We start from the raw sequence: 16,531 nt of genomic DNA on the forward strand, positions 1-16,531 counted from the left end.
CTAGTAAGCATTTCCCATGCATTTACTTGCGAAGTCCTCACAACAACCTTCTGAAGGAGGTACTGGTATTATCCTAATTTTATATATGAAAAAAAGCCTGAGACACAAGAGACATGAAGCAAGTTACCTAGGGTCACACAGCTAGTTAATGGGGACACTAGGATTTATTTAGGCCGTTGGACTTAAAAGCATGAGTAATTAAACCACTGTGATATATTGCCTTTCAAACAATGTTAAACCACATTGTGGCTTTTAAGTGAGCCAGAGATGACCAAGAATTTATCATGAAAGCAAAGACATGCTAATTTACCTATTTAGTTATTCAATGGCAGTCACTATAAAACTTGATAATAGAAAGATAGTCTCTGACTCTTCTAAAATGAGACAATGTTTTAATCAGGTTGACTGCAAAGGCCTCAATATCACAAAAAGCAGGTAAGATACACGCTTTGTGTGGCATAAATTAGACTGTAAACAATATGCTAATGAAGGAAACATGTAATTAAATATTTCATATTAAGTCTGCGGTTTAGACTTTAAAGGCCCGGGTTTCTCAGCAAGACTCCTGAGAGGTGTTCACCAGCACTTGCTTTCACCAGCACTTTTGCAGGATAGTGTGTGCAGGGGGTCGCCAAGCGTTTGCCTCTCGTAGGTGGAACCTCCCATAACAATGCCCCTTAGCTCCCCCATATCTCTGTTCTTCCCTCCCCCTCCCTCTGTGCCTCTCTCACGGGTCCTCTGTCCACAGCACAGACCCTGGTTCCTCACCGCCTACGGGATGTGGGCCTGCTGGTGTGTGCTGGGGGCCCCAGGAACGGCCATGATCTTCCTCCACGCCGTCATCTCCTTCTGCGTAGCCCAGTTCCGGTCACTGTTCCTGTCATGGCTCTGTTCTCTCCTCCTGCTCTCCACGCTGAGGCTGCAGGATGTGGAGGAAATTAAGGCAAGTGTCTCCGCTGGGGAGGAGAAGGTCCCTTGGGTGGTGCGCCCATCCTGTAGATCCCTTTTTCAGGCGACAATTGAAGAACTGTGATGGGGCTCCTCCTAGTGGCCACGTGCGGTTGATGCATGTGAACCCTGGTGTTGCATTCTGCAGTCGTCTTTTTTTTTTTTTTTTTATGAATAGATATTTTTAAATAAATATTTATTGCATAGAAAGTTTAAGAAAATAATGTTATTAATTTATAGATTAGTCATCTGCCCTATATTTGTACCTCTATTTTCTTTTTTGAAAAATAAATAACATATGCACATGATTTAAAAAAAAAAACACACCAAATAGTGCAAAGGAGTATAATGGGAAAAGACATTTTCTCTTCCATCGTGGCCTCCCATTCTCTCACCTAGAGGTAATTCTGCAGTCGTCTTTTGTAGCCATATATGTCTTAGCCCTCTGAGGTTGCACAGGGCTAACCTTGAAGCCATCTTAGCCCTCTGAGGTTGCACAGGGCTAACCTTGAAGCCATCTTAGCCCTCTGAGGTTGCACAGGGCTAACCTTGAAGCTGTCTTAGGCCTCTGAGGTTGCACAGGGCTAACCTTTTCTTCCAGGTTGGGTAGGCATAGATGGTGGCAAATATCACAGGAACAGAGGGTCAGCAATAGAGAGAAAAGAAAGCAATAGTTCCCTGTGCATTTCATCAAGAGTCATCTGGAGAGTACTGTACAATTTACAGGAAACTCGCACAAGCCTTGTCTCATCTGGTGCCCGTGATAGCCCCCGAGACAGATAAGGTGGGTATTTCTTTGCATAGAAAATGTTGGAAAGTTTTTTATATTTTTTCTTAAATCACTGCAGAGCTGGAGTTCCTGTGGTGTCTTTATTTTTGTTCATTCATTCATTCATTCATTCACTCACTCATTGATTCAAGTGATGGCACTTGGAATTCGTGTGCCCTGGATGGGCACCTGATGGGAAAGATGATTTAGTGGACAATCCATGTGACATTTATAAGCCTCGCTTTGTCTTCAGAATTGTTGGAGGAGCTGTCACAGTGTCCATGGGTAGTGGCTAACCTCCAGGATACCCAATGGATGGATCGACAGGTGCATACTGGGAAAATCTTCATTATGTTGCATCAGGCTTAATGCTGAGTTGATGGTTGATATTAGAGGCACTCTTCTGCCCGCTGCTCTTTAACTGCGTATTTTGATTACCACGGATTTACCTGCTGTTCAGTGGTTCTCGACTCCCTTTATGGCACTGTGGCTCTACCTGTGGAAGAAATCTCCTTCCCTGGAGACTGGGCCATGTCCCTCCTTGCCACTCACGGGCCGTTCTTTCCTGGCGACTTTGCAGAGAGGGTGGTACAAGACAGAAAACGAGTACTACCTGCTGCAGTTCACGCTGACCGTCCGCTGCCTGTACTACACCAGCTTCAGCCTCGAGTTCTGCTGGCAGCAGCTGCCCTGCGGGCGCACCTTCTACTCCTTGCCCTGGATGATGGCCTATGTCTTCTATTACCCAGTCTTCCACAACGGGCCCATCCTCAGCTTCCCCGAGTTCATCGGACAGGTAGGTCCATAGGAATTGGATTAGTGTTCTGTAGGTTAAGCCTCTGTCCTTGTTGCCATGTTCATGCAAGTGACCCCTGAGTTTGTTTGTTTTTTTAAAAAATATATTTTTATTGATTTCAGAGAGGAAGGGAGAGGGAGATAGAAACATCAATGATGACAGAGTTATTGATTGACTGCCTCCTGCATGCCCCCTACTGAGGATTGAGCCTGCAACCCGGGCATTGCCTGATTAGGAATTGAACCGTGATCTCCTGGTTCATGGGTCGATACTCAATCACTGAGCAACACCAGCCAGACATAGTGCTCACAAATTTAAATCACATTATTGTCTTGAGTTTTAAAAAATGTACTTTGATTGATTTCAGAGAGGAAAGAAAGAGAGAGAGATAGAAACATCAATGATGAGAGAGAATCATTGATTGGCTGCCTCCTGCACACCCCCTACTGGGGATCGAGCCTGCAACCCCAGGCATGTGCCCTGACTGGGAATCGAATACTGGGAATCGAATCGTGACCTCCTGGTTCATGGGTTGATGCTCAACCACTGAGCAACACTGGCTGGGCTGTCTGGATTTTTTTTTTTTTTTTTAACAGAAGAAATATTTCAGGAAAATCAGCCTTCAGAATAAAACTCGACTTGTCCCAACCCTGATTCTCGAGGGTCTGTGACAACCAGGATTAATAACTGGGCACAGCGAGGACCTCCTGGGGAGCCCGCGGGGCAGTCTCAGGGAAGGAAGAAATTGCGTTCTCATGGTATTGCTTGCAGAGTAGAAGGAGAAGCTGTCTAAGCTGTTGATTGGCAGATAGTATGCTCCCTCCTATTCTCACAAACTGCCACAGCCTGGGATTGTTTGGGCGATTTAGATGGGGTGATGGGTGGGGCCGGAAGGTCGGTGGGCACGTGTGTTTTTGCGTCTCGTGCCTGTGTCTGCCAGGACCCTGCCAGCCTTCGCTCCACAGCCACCTGGTTTGAAGCTCACGTCAAGCCATCTTCCTCATTCCCACCTCACTTTTCCTCCCACTTAGATTTCTTTCTTATTCCACAGCTAGCCTCATGGAACATGTTAATGCAATTAATTCACCTACAGTGTTAGTACCTGAAAACACCTAAAACGGCCTTTCTCAGGGAGGTTCCTACCTCTCACCATCAACACAAAATCCTGATTGAGGTGAGGAGAATAGCATGTATGCACACACAGTACACACATGTGCACACAGTTCACACACGAGCAAGGCCCCCCCCCTCTCCGCCCCCCAGGCCTAGCAGTGCGGTTTAAAGTGTGGAACTTTTTCAGAGGAGAACACGAAACGTGACCCCTGGAAAAGGCAGAGGGTTCTTAGAAGTCCCTTAATTCTGTCTTAAAAAATTCCACTAAGTTATGCATTGTCCTCGAAAGTATATTTCTGCATGATAACAATAATGTCATGTCATAAAAGTGCCCGTTAAATTATTTAGCTGTTTTCCCTCTGCAAATCTGTAGGTGGCATTGGTATTCTAGGCAGACACTGTTTAGCCTGTGGATTTGCATACCTCAGTTTGGGTTGCAGAGGATCCTTCTTTTGTCCTGAAGTAATTTTAAATCTGTTTGAAAATTCTGTTTAAAATGATTGTGTGAGACAGAGGTGGGTAGTGATGACAGCTGATCTAACTCCAGTTCTCAAAGAGTGTTCCCTGGACCAGCAGCACCAGGATCGCCTGGTACCTCGGTGGCCGTGCAGATTCTCAGGCCCCGCCCAGACCTGCTGAGCCAGGCTCAGGGTGTGAGGTGGGGTGGGGGTGGGGGGAGCAGGGCCCAGTCAAGTGGTTTCACAGGCCCTCCAGGTGGTTCTGGTGAATCTAGAGCTCCTCAGAAGATTGGGGTAGCGGTGTGGAGCACAGGGTAAGGTGGGCTCAGGCCTTCCAAGCTGTCTCTTTTACAGTCTCCTCACCATTGAGAGGACTACACACCCTCCCCTCTCCGCCCCCCCCCCCCCCCCCTCTCTGAAGCCAGATAGTGATTCTCAGAGAAACATGGAAACATTATTTTCCTAACTGCCTCTTGTCCATTGTGGAGCTTGGCCCTGTGGGATGTGCACTTTGTTTTTATGCAAATCATCCTTCTTTTCCTTTCTCCTCTGCTCTGAAGTTGCCCCCCTGTGGGGTCAGGCAGGAACCTGGGAGGCCAGGCAAGTCCTCTCTCTGTCACTCAGAGGCGAGCTTTGAGATGACTGCCACCTGAACTCTCGGCCAAGGGCACCCGTTCACTGAGCTTCAGTCTGGGGAAGAGGAGGGCTGGGGCCTGGGTGGCACCCGTGTCCTGGCTCTGTCTTTTCTACCCCTTTCACGTTGGAAGTAATTTCCGAAAGCGGGAAACTCGGGAAGACAAATTGAAACCTTTGTCTAACATCGAGGAATTTCATAGAGAAGTTGGTCTAGAAAAGGCAAAATGTTTAGTGAGCTACAGGGCACATGAAAGCCCAGCCAGGAGGTCTCTGAGCAGCCAAAGGTGCCTGCGGGGCACTTACCTCCTACGAGAAAAGGGGGTCAAAAGGGTGCAGCTGAAGGAGGAAGCTGATCTAGTGGTGGAAGGGGTGTTTCGGAGAAGGGAAGGTGGGGTGGGAGGAAGAAAGCTGACTGGAGGGGCTTGTGAGCGGGGCTTGCTCTGAAGGAGTGCTTGAGTAAATGCCTTCGGATAGAAGGACTCGTAATACTGAATTTCCCAGCTCTTAGACTCTCAGGTCCATGCTTACCAACTGCTGAGAGCTGGAGATGGAGCTGTGCCATCAGGGCAGCAGAGTCCCACACAGAAATCTGCAAACCCGCCTGCTGAGAGGACCTTGTTGGGCACGCCCCTGGGAGAAGGAATCGCTCACCCATTTTTTAGCACACAAATTGGCACACACAAGACGAGGGAAGTGAAGTGTCCTCTGTAATGTGAGGCACGTGGAATTTGCACACCTCCGGCACGAACAGGTAACATTTGCCTGTTAAAAGGCCTCCGTGCCTTAACTTGAGGGCCATCCCTGATGGCATTTGGAGTTTCAGGCTCTGTTTTAATCCCATGGTCTGTGGAATTCAGATACTGAGCCGGGGTAAGTGAGTGGGGTCGGGGGTGGGGGGGTGGGGGGAGTGGGGGCGATGAGGGAAAGGCAGGACATGCTCTTGGTTTGCTTAGCGAGGAGCCTGGGCCACCACACCTCACTCTGAAGAGCTTGAATCGTTCAGTGGGGGCTGGAAAGTGTTTGGTGAGTTACCTTCCTTGTGACTCAGTTTCCTTTATCAGTTAAATGGGAAGAGTAATAGTACCTCCCTCGCAGCCTTGACTAGGGATTAAGTTAAATGAATGTGTATACGTAATGTGGCTTGACACATGAACGCTACGAGGTGTTAACCATTACTGTTATTTTTGCTGTGGCCATTCTGGGGTAAGTTTAGGCCAGACCGAGACCCTGGGTGTCCACTCTGGTGGGGATTCTGGGTAGTGTGCTGGTTTTATCCCTGAGGAAGAGGGACCCAGGCAGTAGCTGCAGGTGCAGGGGGGAGCCCAGCCCCTGAGGGGCTGGGGCTGGCAAGAGCCGGATAGACAGGCAGCGTCCCAAAGGCATTGCTCAGGGTCTGGAGTGGGCTCCGGCTCCAGCATCTACCTGGAATAATACGAATTGTAATAAATAAAACTAACTGAGCGCTGCTCCGAGCCAGGCCCTAGGAGAGAGCTACTCTTGTCATTACCACTTTACAGCTGGTGATGTGGAGGCAGAGAGAGCAGATGGGGGTGGAAGGAATAAAGACGAAGCCTCTCCATGCCCAGGTGCTGAGCGCCCGGTAGTCAGGGAGAAGGTGCGGCGTGGTTTGTGGACATGCGGGTCTGGCGGCTCAGGCTGGCCAGACCGGCCCGTCCTGGGGCAGCAGCACCCACTCGCTGCTCGGGCAGACACCGCTGTCTGCCACCACCTGGGTCTGGATGCCTGGGGAGGGGCGGCCAGGATCTGACTGGGGAATGGCTGGCTGTGAATAGGGGGATCACCTGTGACCACCGGCTGGCAGAAGCTCCCCTGCCACAGGGGGATAAGCCGCGACTCCGACGCCTTGACTTGAGCCATGACTTTTTAACCCGGAGGCACAGGCGAACGGCCGGCTCGGGAAGCTTTCGTTCAGGCTCTCAAACACTTGTATTATTTCTGTGAGAAGGAGAGGAACTCTTCCTCTTTGAAAACTGTCATCATTAGAATATCTTTAAAAGCCTTCAATATTCCTTTTTATGCCATTTGCATGAAATGAGGTTTTAAAATACAATCTGCTTTAAAATGCACTTTGCAGATGAGTTAATGTGCATTTTTTTAGTGGCGCCTTGAATTCCCGCTGATGCAGTTTCCAGTGGTCTCAAGGCTGGCACTCCCCCCAGGTTGGAAATACCTCAAATGAATTGCTTTGCACGCAGACAGGAGAGCAATCTGCTCGTTAGGTGAGCTGTGGACAGCACGTCCTTTCTTCCTGCTGGATTGAACAGGGACCAAGGCTGATTTTTTTAAATCAAAGGGAGGCTACTAGACTGAAGATATAAATAGACTGTGATAATGACCCTACTTTGAAGAAAGACCAGTAACCACTTTTTTTTTAATCGTCACCCAAGAACATACTTCTTATTTGGGGGGTGGGGGGCGGGGAGGAGAGGCATTGATCGGTTGCCTCCCACACTCCCCCAACCTCGGATCTCGGATCGAATCCACAACCTTTTGGTTTACTGGATGATGCTCCAACCAACTGCGCCATCCGTCCAGGGCAGTTACCACTGTTTTAGGTAAAAGCAAATAGAATGAAAAATTGGATTGTTCTCTGCCATGTAGACATTTCTGTTACCCCGCATTTGGAGGCATCCAGCCAGGAGGGCAGGCTGAGCATTGCAGAGAAAGTCCCTTGTGGCCCAGTGGAGGCACGGAATTGTGCCTTCTTAAACCCGGTGGGAAGTTTTGCCCTGAGGAGTGTCAGATCTAGAAGACTCCCACACTCCCTCTTGTCTTCCATTGGTCCAGTGGTGTAAGGCTGAAATGCAATCCACTTCATATCTTAGAGCTTGCTTATGCATTTCGCCATCTTTGTGCTTTAAACTTTTGTGCATCCCTAAACAGCAGGCAGTCAGGCGAGGCCACAGAACCAGGCTACCTGGGCAGGACTTTGATTTTTGGGGTCTGTATTGTCCACGGGTATTGAGTCTACTCTGAGTGGTTTGTCTGTATCTATGAATAACCCGGGCATCCCTGTGTCACCTTTGACGTCTGGCTCTGAATCGTGCGTGCCCTAATTGTGCCCTGTGTCTGGTGGTCTGGGACGCCACGAGGGAAGACGGTGAAGGTGAAGAATGTGCAGTGCACATCATGACCAGGGATTAACTACCAGTCGTCCAATGCTTTTTATGTGCCAGGCCTTTGTTTATTATATTAATCACCGCAACATTTCCCCCCCCTTGATGTATGCGGAAACCAATCCTCAGAGAGGGTAAGCAACTTGCTCAGGATCACCAGCTGTGTGGTTTGTGCTAGAATCGGATCTCGTGTTCTTAACGATGACCCTGTAACACCTGCTCAGCCAGAGACTGTGTTTACGCTGCCTGGTTTCAAACACAACTTAAGCTCAGATGACACACCCGCACCTGATTTTCCCTTGTCCTCAGGCTCCACCTCTCACTTTGCCTTTCTCTTATCAGCCCTGGGCCCCTTCCTGACTTGGCCCTACTTTCACCAGCCTTAGACGTGAGGGGGTGATGGATGAAGATGGGCAGGGTGGCACTGAACCCCAAGGGGCCCCAGAGTCCCAGGTTTCGGCAGGGTGGTTGCTGGTGTGAAGGTCTTGGTTCTAGGCTGGCTGGTCGACCCTGTCCTGTTCTTACCCTGGGACAGGCTTCAGGCTCAGCCATGACTTTTTAACCCAAGAACATGGAGTGTTCCCAAGGCAAACGACACCAGCCCTCTCTTCGTAGATACAGCAGTGATGCTTGAGGCAGTGCATTAAAAATCACTGTCTTGGGACTGTTTGAAAGATAGAGGTGCAGTCTGATGACTTCTTGTTTCCCCCGTAGATGCGGCAGCCAGAGCAGTGCCCACTGAGGCTCAGCCTGCCCGTCCTGGCCCGGGGGCTGGGCCGCCTCTTCCTCTGCTGGTGCTTGGCCGAGCTGATGGTGCACCTCATGTACATGCACGCCTTCTACGGCAGCGCCCCACTCCTGAGGGCCGTCTCCTGCTGGACCCTAGGTAATCATGGAAATCACTGTCGGAACGAGCGGCAGGAGCTGGCTTAGAGGGAAGCTGGACGGGGGTACACGGGGGTGCAGTTGTCTTGGACAAACTCTTTTCAAAAAAATTTATATTTGTATTGATTTCAGAGCGGAAGGGAGAGGGAGAGAGAGAAACATCAATGATGAGAGAGAATCATTGATCAGCTGCCTCCTGCACGTCCCTCAATGGAGATTGAGCCTGCAACCTGGGCACGTGCCCTGACCGGGAATCGAACCATGACCTCCTGTTTCATAGGTCGATGCTCAGCCACTGAGCCATGCCAGTTGGGCGTGGCCCCTTTTTCTTGCCTACACATTTCTTTATATCTGCAAGTAGCGGGGACTGAAATCATTTCCTCAGCAGGACCGTCTCCAGGGTAGGACTTGTCTGCGGAGAAACCACAGCTCTTTATTCCGCAGGTTATAAAAGCACTGGCCGCCCCGTTCTGAGCTAAATCTCCTCATTTCCCTGTTGCTCTCCTCTGGAGAACGCCCCGTGGTCACTGCCTTCATCCTGTGGTCTGACCTCCAGCCATTCGATCCAATGGGGAATGTGTGATCTTCCGGCCAGATTCAGCCGCTCCCTGCCCGGGCCAGAGTACAAGCCTGACTCTTATCTGTTTGGAGATTTACAGATTAAAAAAACAACCCCATTGTCCTTGGAGTCACACGTGCTTAATCAGAGCCTTTTCAAGGAAGAGGCCTTTTCGCGTTGGAAAAAACACAGAGCTGTTACGATGACAGTCTCTTCTTTCCAAACAAACCTTTCTTCCAGTTGGAGTAATTAATGTGCTAAGCTTTTAATGGTGCGATTAGACAACACAGAGTAGGATCAAATGATGGTTTATACTAAATCGAACCCCAGTTGTACTGTGTTCAATTTAAGAGGCCGTATCAGTTGGGGTGATTTTAATTATGAGTAACGAAGACACAACTCAAAGCGAGGCTGAAGCATAAAGCAAAGCTGTGATCTCAACAGCCATTACCTCTGAGGCCAGCACGGGGCGGTCCATCCCGGGACTGGGAGACTCACCTGTGATTCGTTTGTGTATCTGCCATTCAGATGAAGAACTCACGGGAGTCCTAGAAGCCCCTTGCTAGTACCTGCAATCCCATCACCTTCTCTCACCTCTTCTCAAATACATGTTCATGATTCCCTTTTTCTAAAAAAAAAAAAAAAAAGACTTTATTTTTAGAGCAGTTTTAGGTTTACAGCAATTTTCAGAGGGAAGTACAGAGATTTCCCATATGTCCCCCGACCCCCGCAACCCTCGCCCCACTTCCCCACAGATTCTTTCCTTAGCAACACCCCACCAGAGCAGTACATTTGTTACAGCTGATGAACCTACTCTGACACATCATCGTCACCCAAAGTCCATAGTTCATGTTAGGATTTATGCTAGTGTTGTAGTCTGTTTGACAGATGTATAATGACACGTTTCTACTGTTTATACACAGAACAGTTTCACAGCCTCAAAAAATCCTCTGCACTCTCTCTTCCTCCCTCAACCCTGTTCATTTCTGATCTTTTTACATCTCCATCTCCTGACCTTTTCTAGAATGTCATACAGTTGGAATCCTACAGTATGTAGCTTTTTCAGAATGAGTTCTTTCATTTGATAATATGGATGTAAGGTTTATCCAGGTCTTTTCATGACTTTATAGCTCTTTTATTTTCAGTGCTGAATATGATTCCATGGTTTATGTGCAACACGGGTTATTTATCCATTCACCCACTGAAGGGCACCTTAGTTGATTCTAAGTTTAGTAATTATGAGTAATGATGCTATAGGCATCTGTGTGCAGGTTTTGTGTGGACATGAAGTTTTCAGTTCCTTTGAGTAAATTCCAAGGAGTGCAATTTCGGGATTGTATGGTGAGAGAATGCTTATTTTTGTACGGGACTGCCAACTGTTTTTCCAAAGTGGCCGTTCCATTTTGCATTTCCACCAGCAGTGAATGAGTTCCTGTTGCTCCACGTCCTTGCCAGCACTTGGTATTGTCAGTGTTTTGGATTTAGGCCATTCTGATAGGAGTGTAGTAGTATCTTGTTTTAGTTTGCAATTCCCTATTCACATAGGCTATGTGGAGCATCTTGTCATGTGCTTATTTTCAGTGGTTGCCCTAAAGTTTGCAATATATTTACAACTAACCCAAGTCCACTTTCAGATAGCACTGTACCACTTCATGGTAGTACAAGTACCTTGAAACGATTTATTCCTAAATCCTTTTTATAACAAAATATTCCTTATTCCTTCTGTCACTTTTATGATCATTGTCATTCATTTCACTTATATATAAACTGTAATAATCAATACATTGTTTTTTTTTTAATTTTGAAAAGTTTATTATTGGTTAGATCAATTACAAATAAGAATAAGTTCTTATTTTACCTTTACTTATTCATTTTCTGATGCTCTTTCTTTTTTAAAAAAACGTTGATTAGAGTTTCTGATCTATATTATTTTCCTTCTCTCTGAAGACTTTGTTTAAAAATTTATTGCAAGGCAGGTCTATTAGAAACAAATTCCACCATTTTTGTTTGACGACATATTTTTTGTTCACTTCTGAAGGATATTTTCACCTTCTACAGAATTCTAAGTTGGTATTTTTTTCTTTAAACACTATAAATATTTCACTCTACTCTCTTCTTGCTTGCATAGTTTCTGAGGAAAAGTTAGATGTCATTCTTATCTCTGTTAACCTACAGGTTAGGTGTTTTTTCTTCCTCTGGCTTCTTTCAGTATTTTTCCCCCCTTTATCTTTGATTTTCTGCTGTTTGAGTATAATATACCTAGGGGTAGTTTTGGGGGCATTTATTCTGCTTGGTGTTCTCTGAGCTTCCTGGATCTTTGGCTTTTGTGTGGGACATTAATTTGGGGAAATTTTTAGTCATTATTGCTTTAAATATTGCTTCCCATTCTTTCTCTACTTCTTCTCCTTCTGGTATTTGCATTCAGCTATGTTCATTGCCAGGCTATGGCTGGAGGTCTAATTCTTCAGATAGACACCACAGACAGCACTCAAGGATTTTCCCTCAGCAGCAAACACACCTGTGCACATACCTGTCAGATGTCGATGCCTCTGAGGCCAGAGCAAAATGCAAAGATTAGGGTACCTTGTTCTGTAAAAAGTTACTATGCAGCTGGGAGGACAGGCAGATAGAACCACTCAAACCAACAGGTCCCTCAAATCCATGACCACGATCACTTCTAGCTGTTGGAGTTATCCATCGCCTTCAGATTCTCAGCCATTCTCCCTACCAAGAGTCTTGTATGGATAAAGCCTGGGCTGGGGCTCATGTCCACAAGGGAAAGTGATTAGTCAAGGTGTGTTAACATTTCTTTTTTTATTATTTTTATTTTTTTAAAGTCCTTTTTTAAAATATATTTTTATTGATTAAGATATTACATATGTGTCCTTATCCCCAAGTTACTGCCCCCCCCCCAATGTGTTAATATTTCTTAACACGGTGCTATTTGATTTGTGTGAAGTGAGACCTCATTTTTGGATATTTTTGGATAGTTAGAACTCCACCAAGAAAATGTACTTGGCCTTCAGAAACATGTATGATGAACTATTTCCTTCCAACGTTTCTAGTAGGAACTCAGGCTTACTCTATGTCATAACAAATTAAAAAAAAAAATTAAGGCACAGGCTCTGATTATGCGAACAAATCTCTTTTCTTTTCTACAAACAGGACCTTAAGTGCCATTTGCTTTGTACCCATAATCCTCGATTCCATCTCCAGCCACATTAGTGTAAGCTCTGTTGCAAATACTATGAACCATGGAATCTTGGGGATGGAAACTAAAAACCTCAGAGCACTCAGTTCAAGTCCCTCTTCTTACCTCATCCAGTGGTAGCTCCCGGGCTGTTTGCCGGAAGCATGGGCCAGAAGCATGGACTGGACTGATGGAGCCAGTGCCCCCAATGGTTGCCCAAGGCAGGGGAATAGGGGCTAGAGTTTGAAAGTCCAATGGGATTTGAGGTGGATAACCAGGGTCATGAGAATTGGAGACTGTTCTGAATTGCCGGGACAGAATTCTGCAGGTGAAGATTCGGTTTAGAAAGTAATACTGACTAAGCCAGATGATACATTTAAACCTAGGGTGACAAGACAGATTAAAAAATGATCAAAGTGAAGACTACGTGGAAATTATAAGTATGCAGGCTTCCCCAGACTTATGCCTGTAGGGAGTTGGAGGGATTCCAGGGCTGATCAAGGACAAAGACATGAGCACGAGGTGGCAGTCACACGCACACGCTTTATTTGGGGGATGCTCTGAGGGGTCTGCATTCGGGGGAAGTCCCTCACAGTAGGGAAGCTGCATTGTGGGGCCCAAACTCAGAAGGGGAGGGGAGAGAGGCACTCTGGGGCAGTGGGATCAGAGAGGAGGGGGACGCATAGGCGACGTCCCTGGTCAGTGTGGTCAGGAGACTCTGGGTCACAGGACGAAGGGCAGCAATGGTTTGGGATCCCTGTAGCCCCGAGGTTTGTCTGATCTGTTACTAGCAGATGTTGGGCAGTTTCACAGGGTCTACAAAGGAGGCGGGCTGTAGGTGGCAAAAAGTCTGCTTTATTTGGGCTATATTCAAAACAGTTTTATGTGTAAGAGTTTGAGTTTGGCACTGGCAGGCTTTTAAACTAATGGGCCTCAACCTGAAGTGCAGAAATAAACAACCTACGAACCAACACGCTGCCTCCTCTCAGCACGGTGCCCGTCAGGCATTGCCTTCTGGACAGATCCAGCTGAGGAGACACACAGAAATCAGGTCACAGCCCAGCCCTGGGTCAGAGAGCCCGGCCGGTCTAGTGGCCAAGTGGGAGGCCCAGACAGACAACAGCAGTTAAGGGACTGCACTCTGCTCATTCACGAGTGAGCTGATTGATTTAAACGAGCTGGTTTGGTTTCCATGACAAGGACGCATAGGCAAACAAGGCAAGTCCAGCCTCTGTCCTTGCAGAATGCATGGTCTAGATCAGTGGTGGCGAACTTATGACACGTGTCAGAGGTGACACGCGAACTCATTTTTTTGGTTGATTTTTCTTTGTTAAATGGCATTTAAATATATGAAATAAATATCAAAAATATAAGTCTTTGTTTTACTATGGTTGCAAAGATCAAAAAATTTCTATATGTGACACGGCACCAGAGTTAAGTTAGGGTTTTTCAAAATGCTGACACGCTGAGCTCAAAAGGTTCACCATCACTGGTCTAGAGAGTTGTTTAGAAAAAATAAAAACCAAAGCCTATTCCGGTGCAGGGAGACAGGTGCTGGGAGGGTGGAAGCCCAGGGTGCCGTGGGAGCACAGAGGAGTGCCTGGCTCAGTCTAGAGGAGCTTGGAAAGCCTTCTCAGAGGAAGTAACATCTAAGAGGAAACCCAAAAGATGCTTAGGAATGAAAGAGATAATAGTTAGATGAGGGCTGGGGGAAAGGTGCTCTAGGTAGAGGGACTAGCATATCCCAAAGCCCAAAGCTGAGAGCTCTGAGAGCATATTTGGGGAACTGAAAGACGTTCTTTGTGCTTGGAAGCTCCTGGATAGGTAGGGGTGTGTGTGTGTGTGGGTGTGTGTAGGGGTGGGGGTGTGGGGGTGGGGTTGGTGGAAAGATGGATTGAAGCGAGGAGGAAAGGCAGATGAGGTGATGGAGGCCTGAATCAGGGTCGTGCTTCGAGATCTGTGGTAATCGACAGAAAAACAACTTTGGGACATTTGTGAGGGAGAGTTGACGGGCATCATAATCTAAACGGTTGACTGTGGAGCTGGGGGAGAGGGTGGAATCGGAGATGAAGGCTGGGATTCTACGGTGGGCACCCGGTGGGTGAGGCACCGTCAGCCTCCTAGCTCACACTTACTGAGACTCCTACCCACGCATTCTTGCAACTAAACACGTCTTCCCAACCCTCCTGTGACCAGCTGGTGACTGAAAGCGACCACTGTCCACCCCTCTTAAGCTGCTGCACTATGTAATGTGCCTGCTGGCTTCTAAAGGCGTGTGCCTGAGGTTAAACCAGCCACAGTCCCGTGCCACCCCCTCTCTCGCAGCTGCTGAGAGCTCCTGAAAGCTGGGCTCAGGGCACTTACCTTCCTTTGCTCCCTGTTCTAAGGTTTCTCTGCAGTTGAGATTGGGTGTATTGGATGTGAACTCTCCCTTACGTCGGGGCTTCTGACTGCGGCGCGCTGCTTCTCAGGATGACTGGGACAGTTCGCTGGCCACAAGCAGCGTCACAGCTTCCTTTCCGTCTTCTTGCTTTAAACGTTTGTTGCTTTTTGACTTCTCTTTTCAACACGTCCTGGTCAGTTTCATAAAAGGAAGTCACAATGTCTACCTTCCACGGAAATGAGTGTTTTGGAAGAGAAGGATGGATCTTCTAATGATACTCTTGCTTATCTGTGGTCTTAAGGGTGAAATAGCTAATGTTCTAACTTTTATTATAGGAATGCAGAGTGGAGCCAGTTTGGGAAATGAGTTCGTTAAATGCTCTGATCAATATCCATGAATGATCAGTAGACGCGGAGATTGCAAAGTCCATGTTTTTGTGCTTCTCTTTCATGGTGGTTCACCTGGCGCAGAATAAGTGCTCTGTACAAACGTGGACGAATCGACGCGTGAATAAGTGGATTCTTTTGTTGACTCTTGGGTTGTTTTCTGTGTTTTTTTAGTTCATGTCTCCTTTAGGCAGCAACAATGCGGTGAGGGTTCAGTGCTCAAATAAGGGTTTTCTTATTCATCTGGCTGTCGTTGCCTACAAAAATTTCTTTCTCTGTGTGTTTTCTTCCCTTGATTACAACCCCCCCGCCCATCTAAGAGCTCCTAATGGGACGTGGTGCATGAAGGCGCTCTTACCTGAGGACAGGAGCGTCCTGAGGCACCCCAGGGTGCATGGCTGATGATCTGTGATGGTGTTGATTTGAGCAGCGGTGTTCGTACAGGCCAGAAAGGTGTGCTGTATTTTGTTTTGACGTGGAGTGCAGAGGGTGTTTCGGGAGCAGAAAACCAGAGATATATCGAGAGGTAGAGTGATCGACTGACCTGGTGGCCAAGGACACTCTTGGGTTGGGCAAAGCAAGTCTCATCTGGGGGACTCCTCAGTCCTGGACGAGCTGGGACCATTGGTCCCTCTATATGAGAACTCAGAATTGAGTGCAGAGCAAATGTAAGTGGTACTTTTGCAGGATCAAATACATGCTTTAATGACAGACACTGGGGTGGCGTTTATGACAGACACTAGGGTAGCGAAGGCCTGGGGTGGGGCGGGAACCGGGTGGAGGGGACAATGGGGAAAAAATAGAGGGACAGCTGTAATACTCTCAACAATAAAGGTTTAAAAAAAAGATCGTGTTTATAAAGAATGGCTTCCCGGCAGGCCCACAGAGGAGGCACTGAAATTGTCTTGCGAGGTCCAGACTTGTACAGTGCAAGTTACTGTAAAATGGAAATTGTTGGGAAGGTCCTCTGGGCTCCAGGAACACTGGGCCGTCTTCTCCCCCTGGACCAGGTATTTCTTTGGAGGCGAGACAGTGGGGAGATTACGCACGCTGGAATTTTAGAGCCAAATTAGACCTCACAGGTTGTCTGACACTCATTTTACAGATTCGGCAACGGAGGCTCAGAGAAGGTCAGTGGCCTTTCCAAGGTCACAGCTTGTTGGTGGCCCAGTGCAGGTGCGAGCCCAGTGTGTTGGTTTCCAGGCCTGGTTCCTTCTGCTGCCCTCGCTCCCTCCCGTTTGGTTCCGGTGCCTCACTGTGTGCGGGGCACT

General features: G+C 47.5%; 1 protein-coding gene across 4 annotated transcripts in view; it reads left to right on the top strand.

The window, feature by feature from the left end:
* Window positions 1–16,531, top strand: part of HHAT (hedgehog acyltransferase) — a 162,608-nt gene that overhangs the window by 32,458 nt on the left and 113,619 nt on the right. For all 4 annotated transcript variants that reach the window (XM_036343691.1, XM_036343693.1, XM_036343692.1 and 1 more), the window contains 3 exons: window positions 749–943; window positions 2,298–2,513; window positions 8,572–8,743. In XM_036343691.1, the coding sequence (XP_036199584.1) occupies window positions 749–943; window positions 2,298–2,513; window positions 8,572–8,743 (583 nt within the window). The remainder of the gene's footprint in view (window positions 1–748; window positions 944–2,297; window positions 2,514–8,571; window positions 8,744–16,531) is intronic.

The sequence above is a fragment of the Myotis myotis genome, unplaced genomic scaffold (genome assembly GCF_014108235.1).
Source record: "Myotis myotis isolate mMyoMyo1 unplaced genomic scaffold, mMyoMyo1.p scaffold_m19_p_18, whole genome shotgun sequence".
Classification (NCBI taxonomy): domain Eukaryota; kingdom Metazoa; phylum Chordata; class Mammalia; order Chiroptera; family Vespertilionidae; genus Myotis; species Myotis myotis.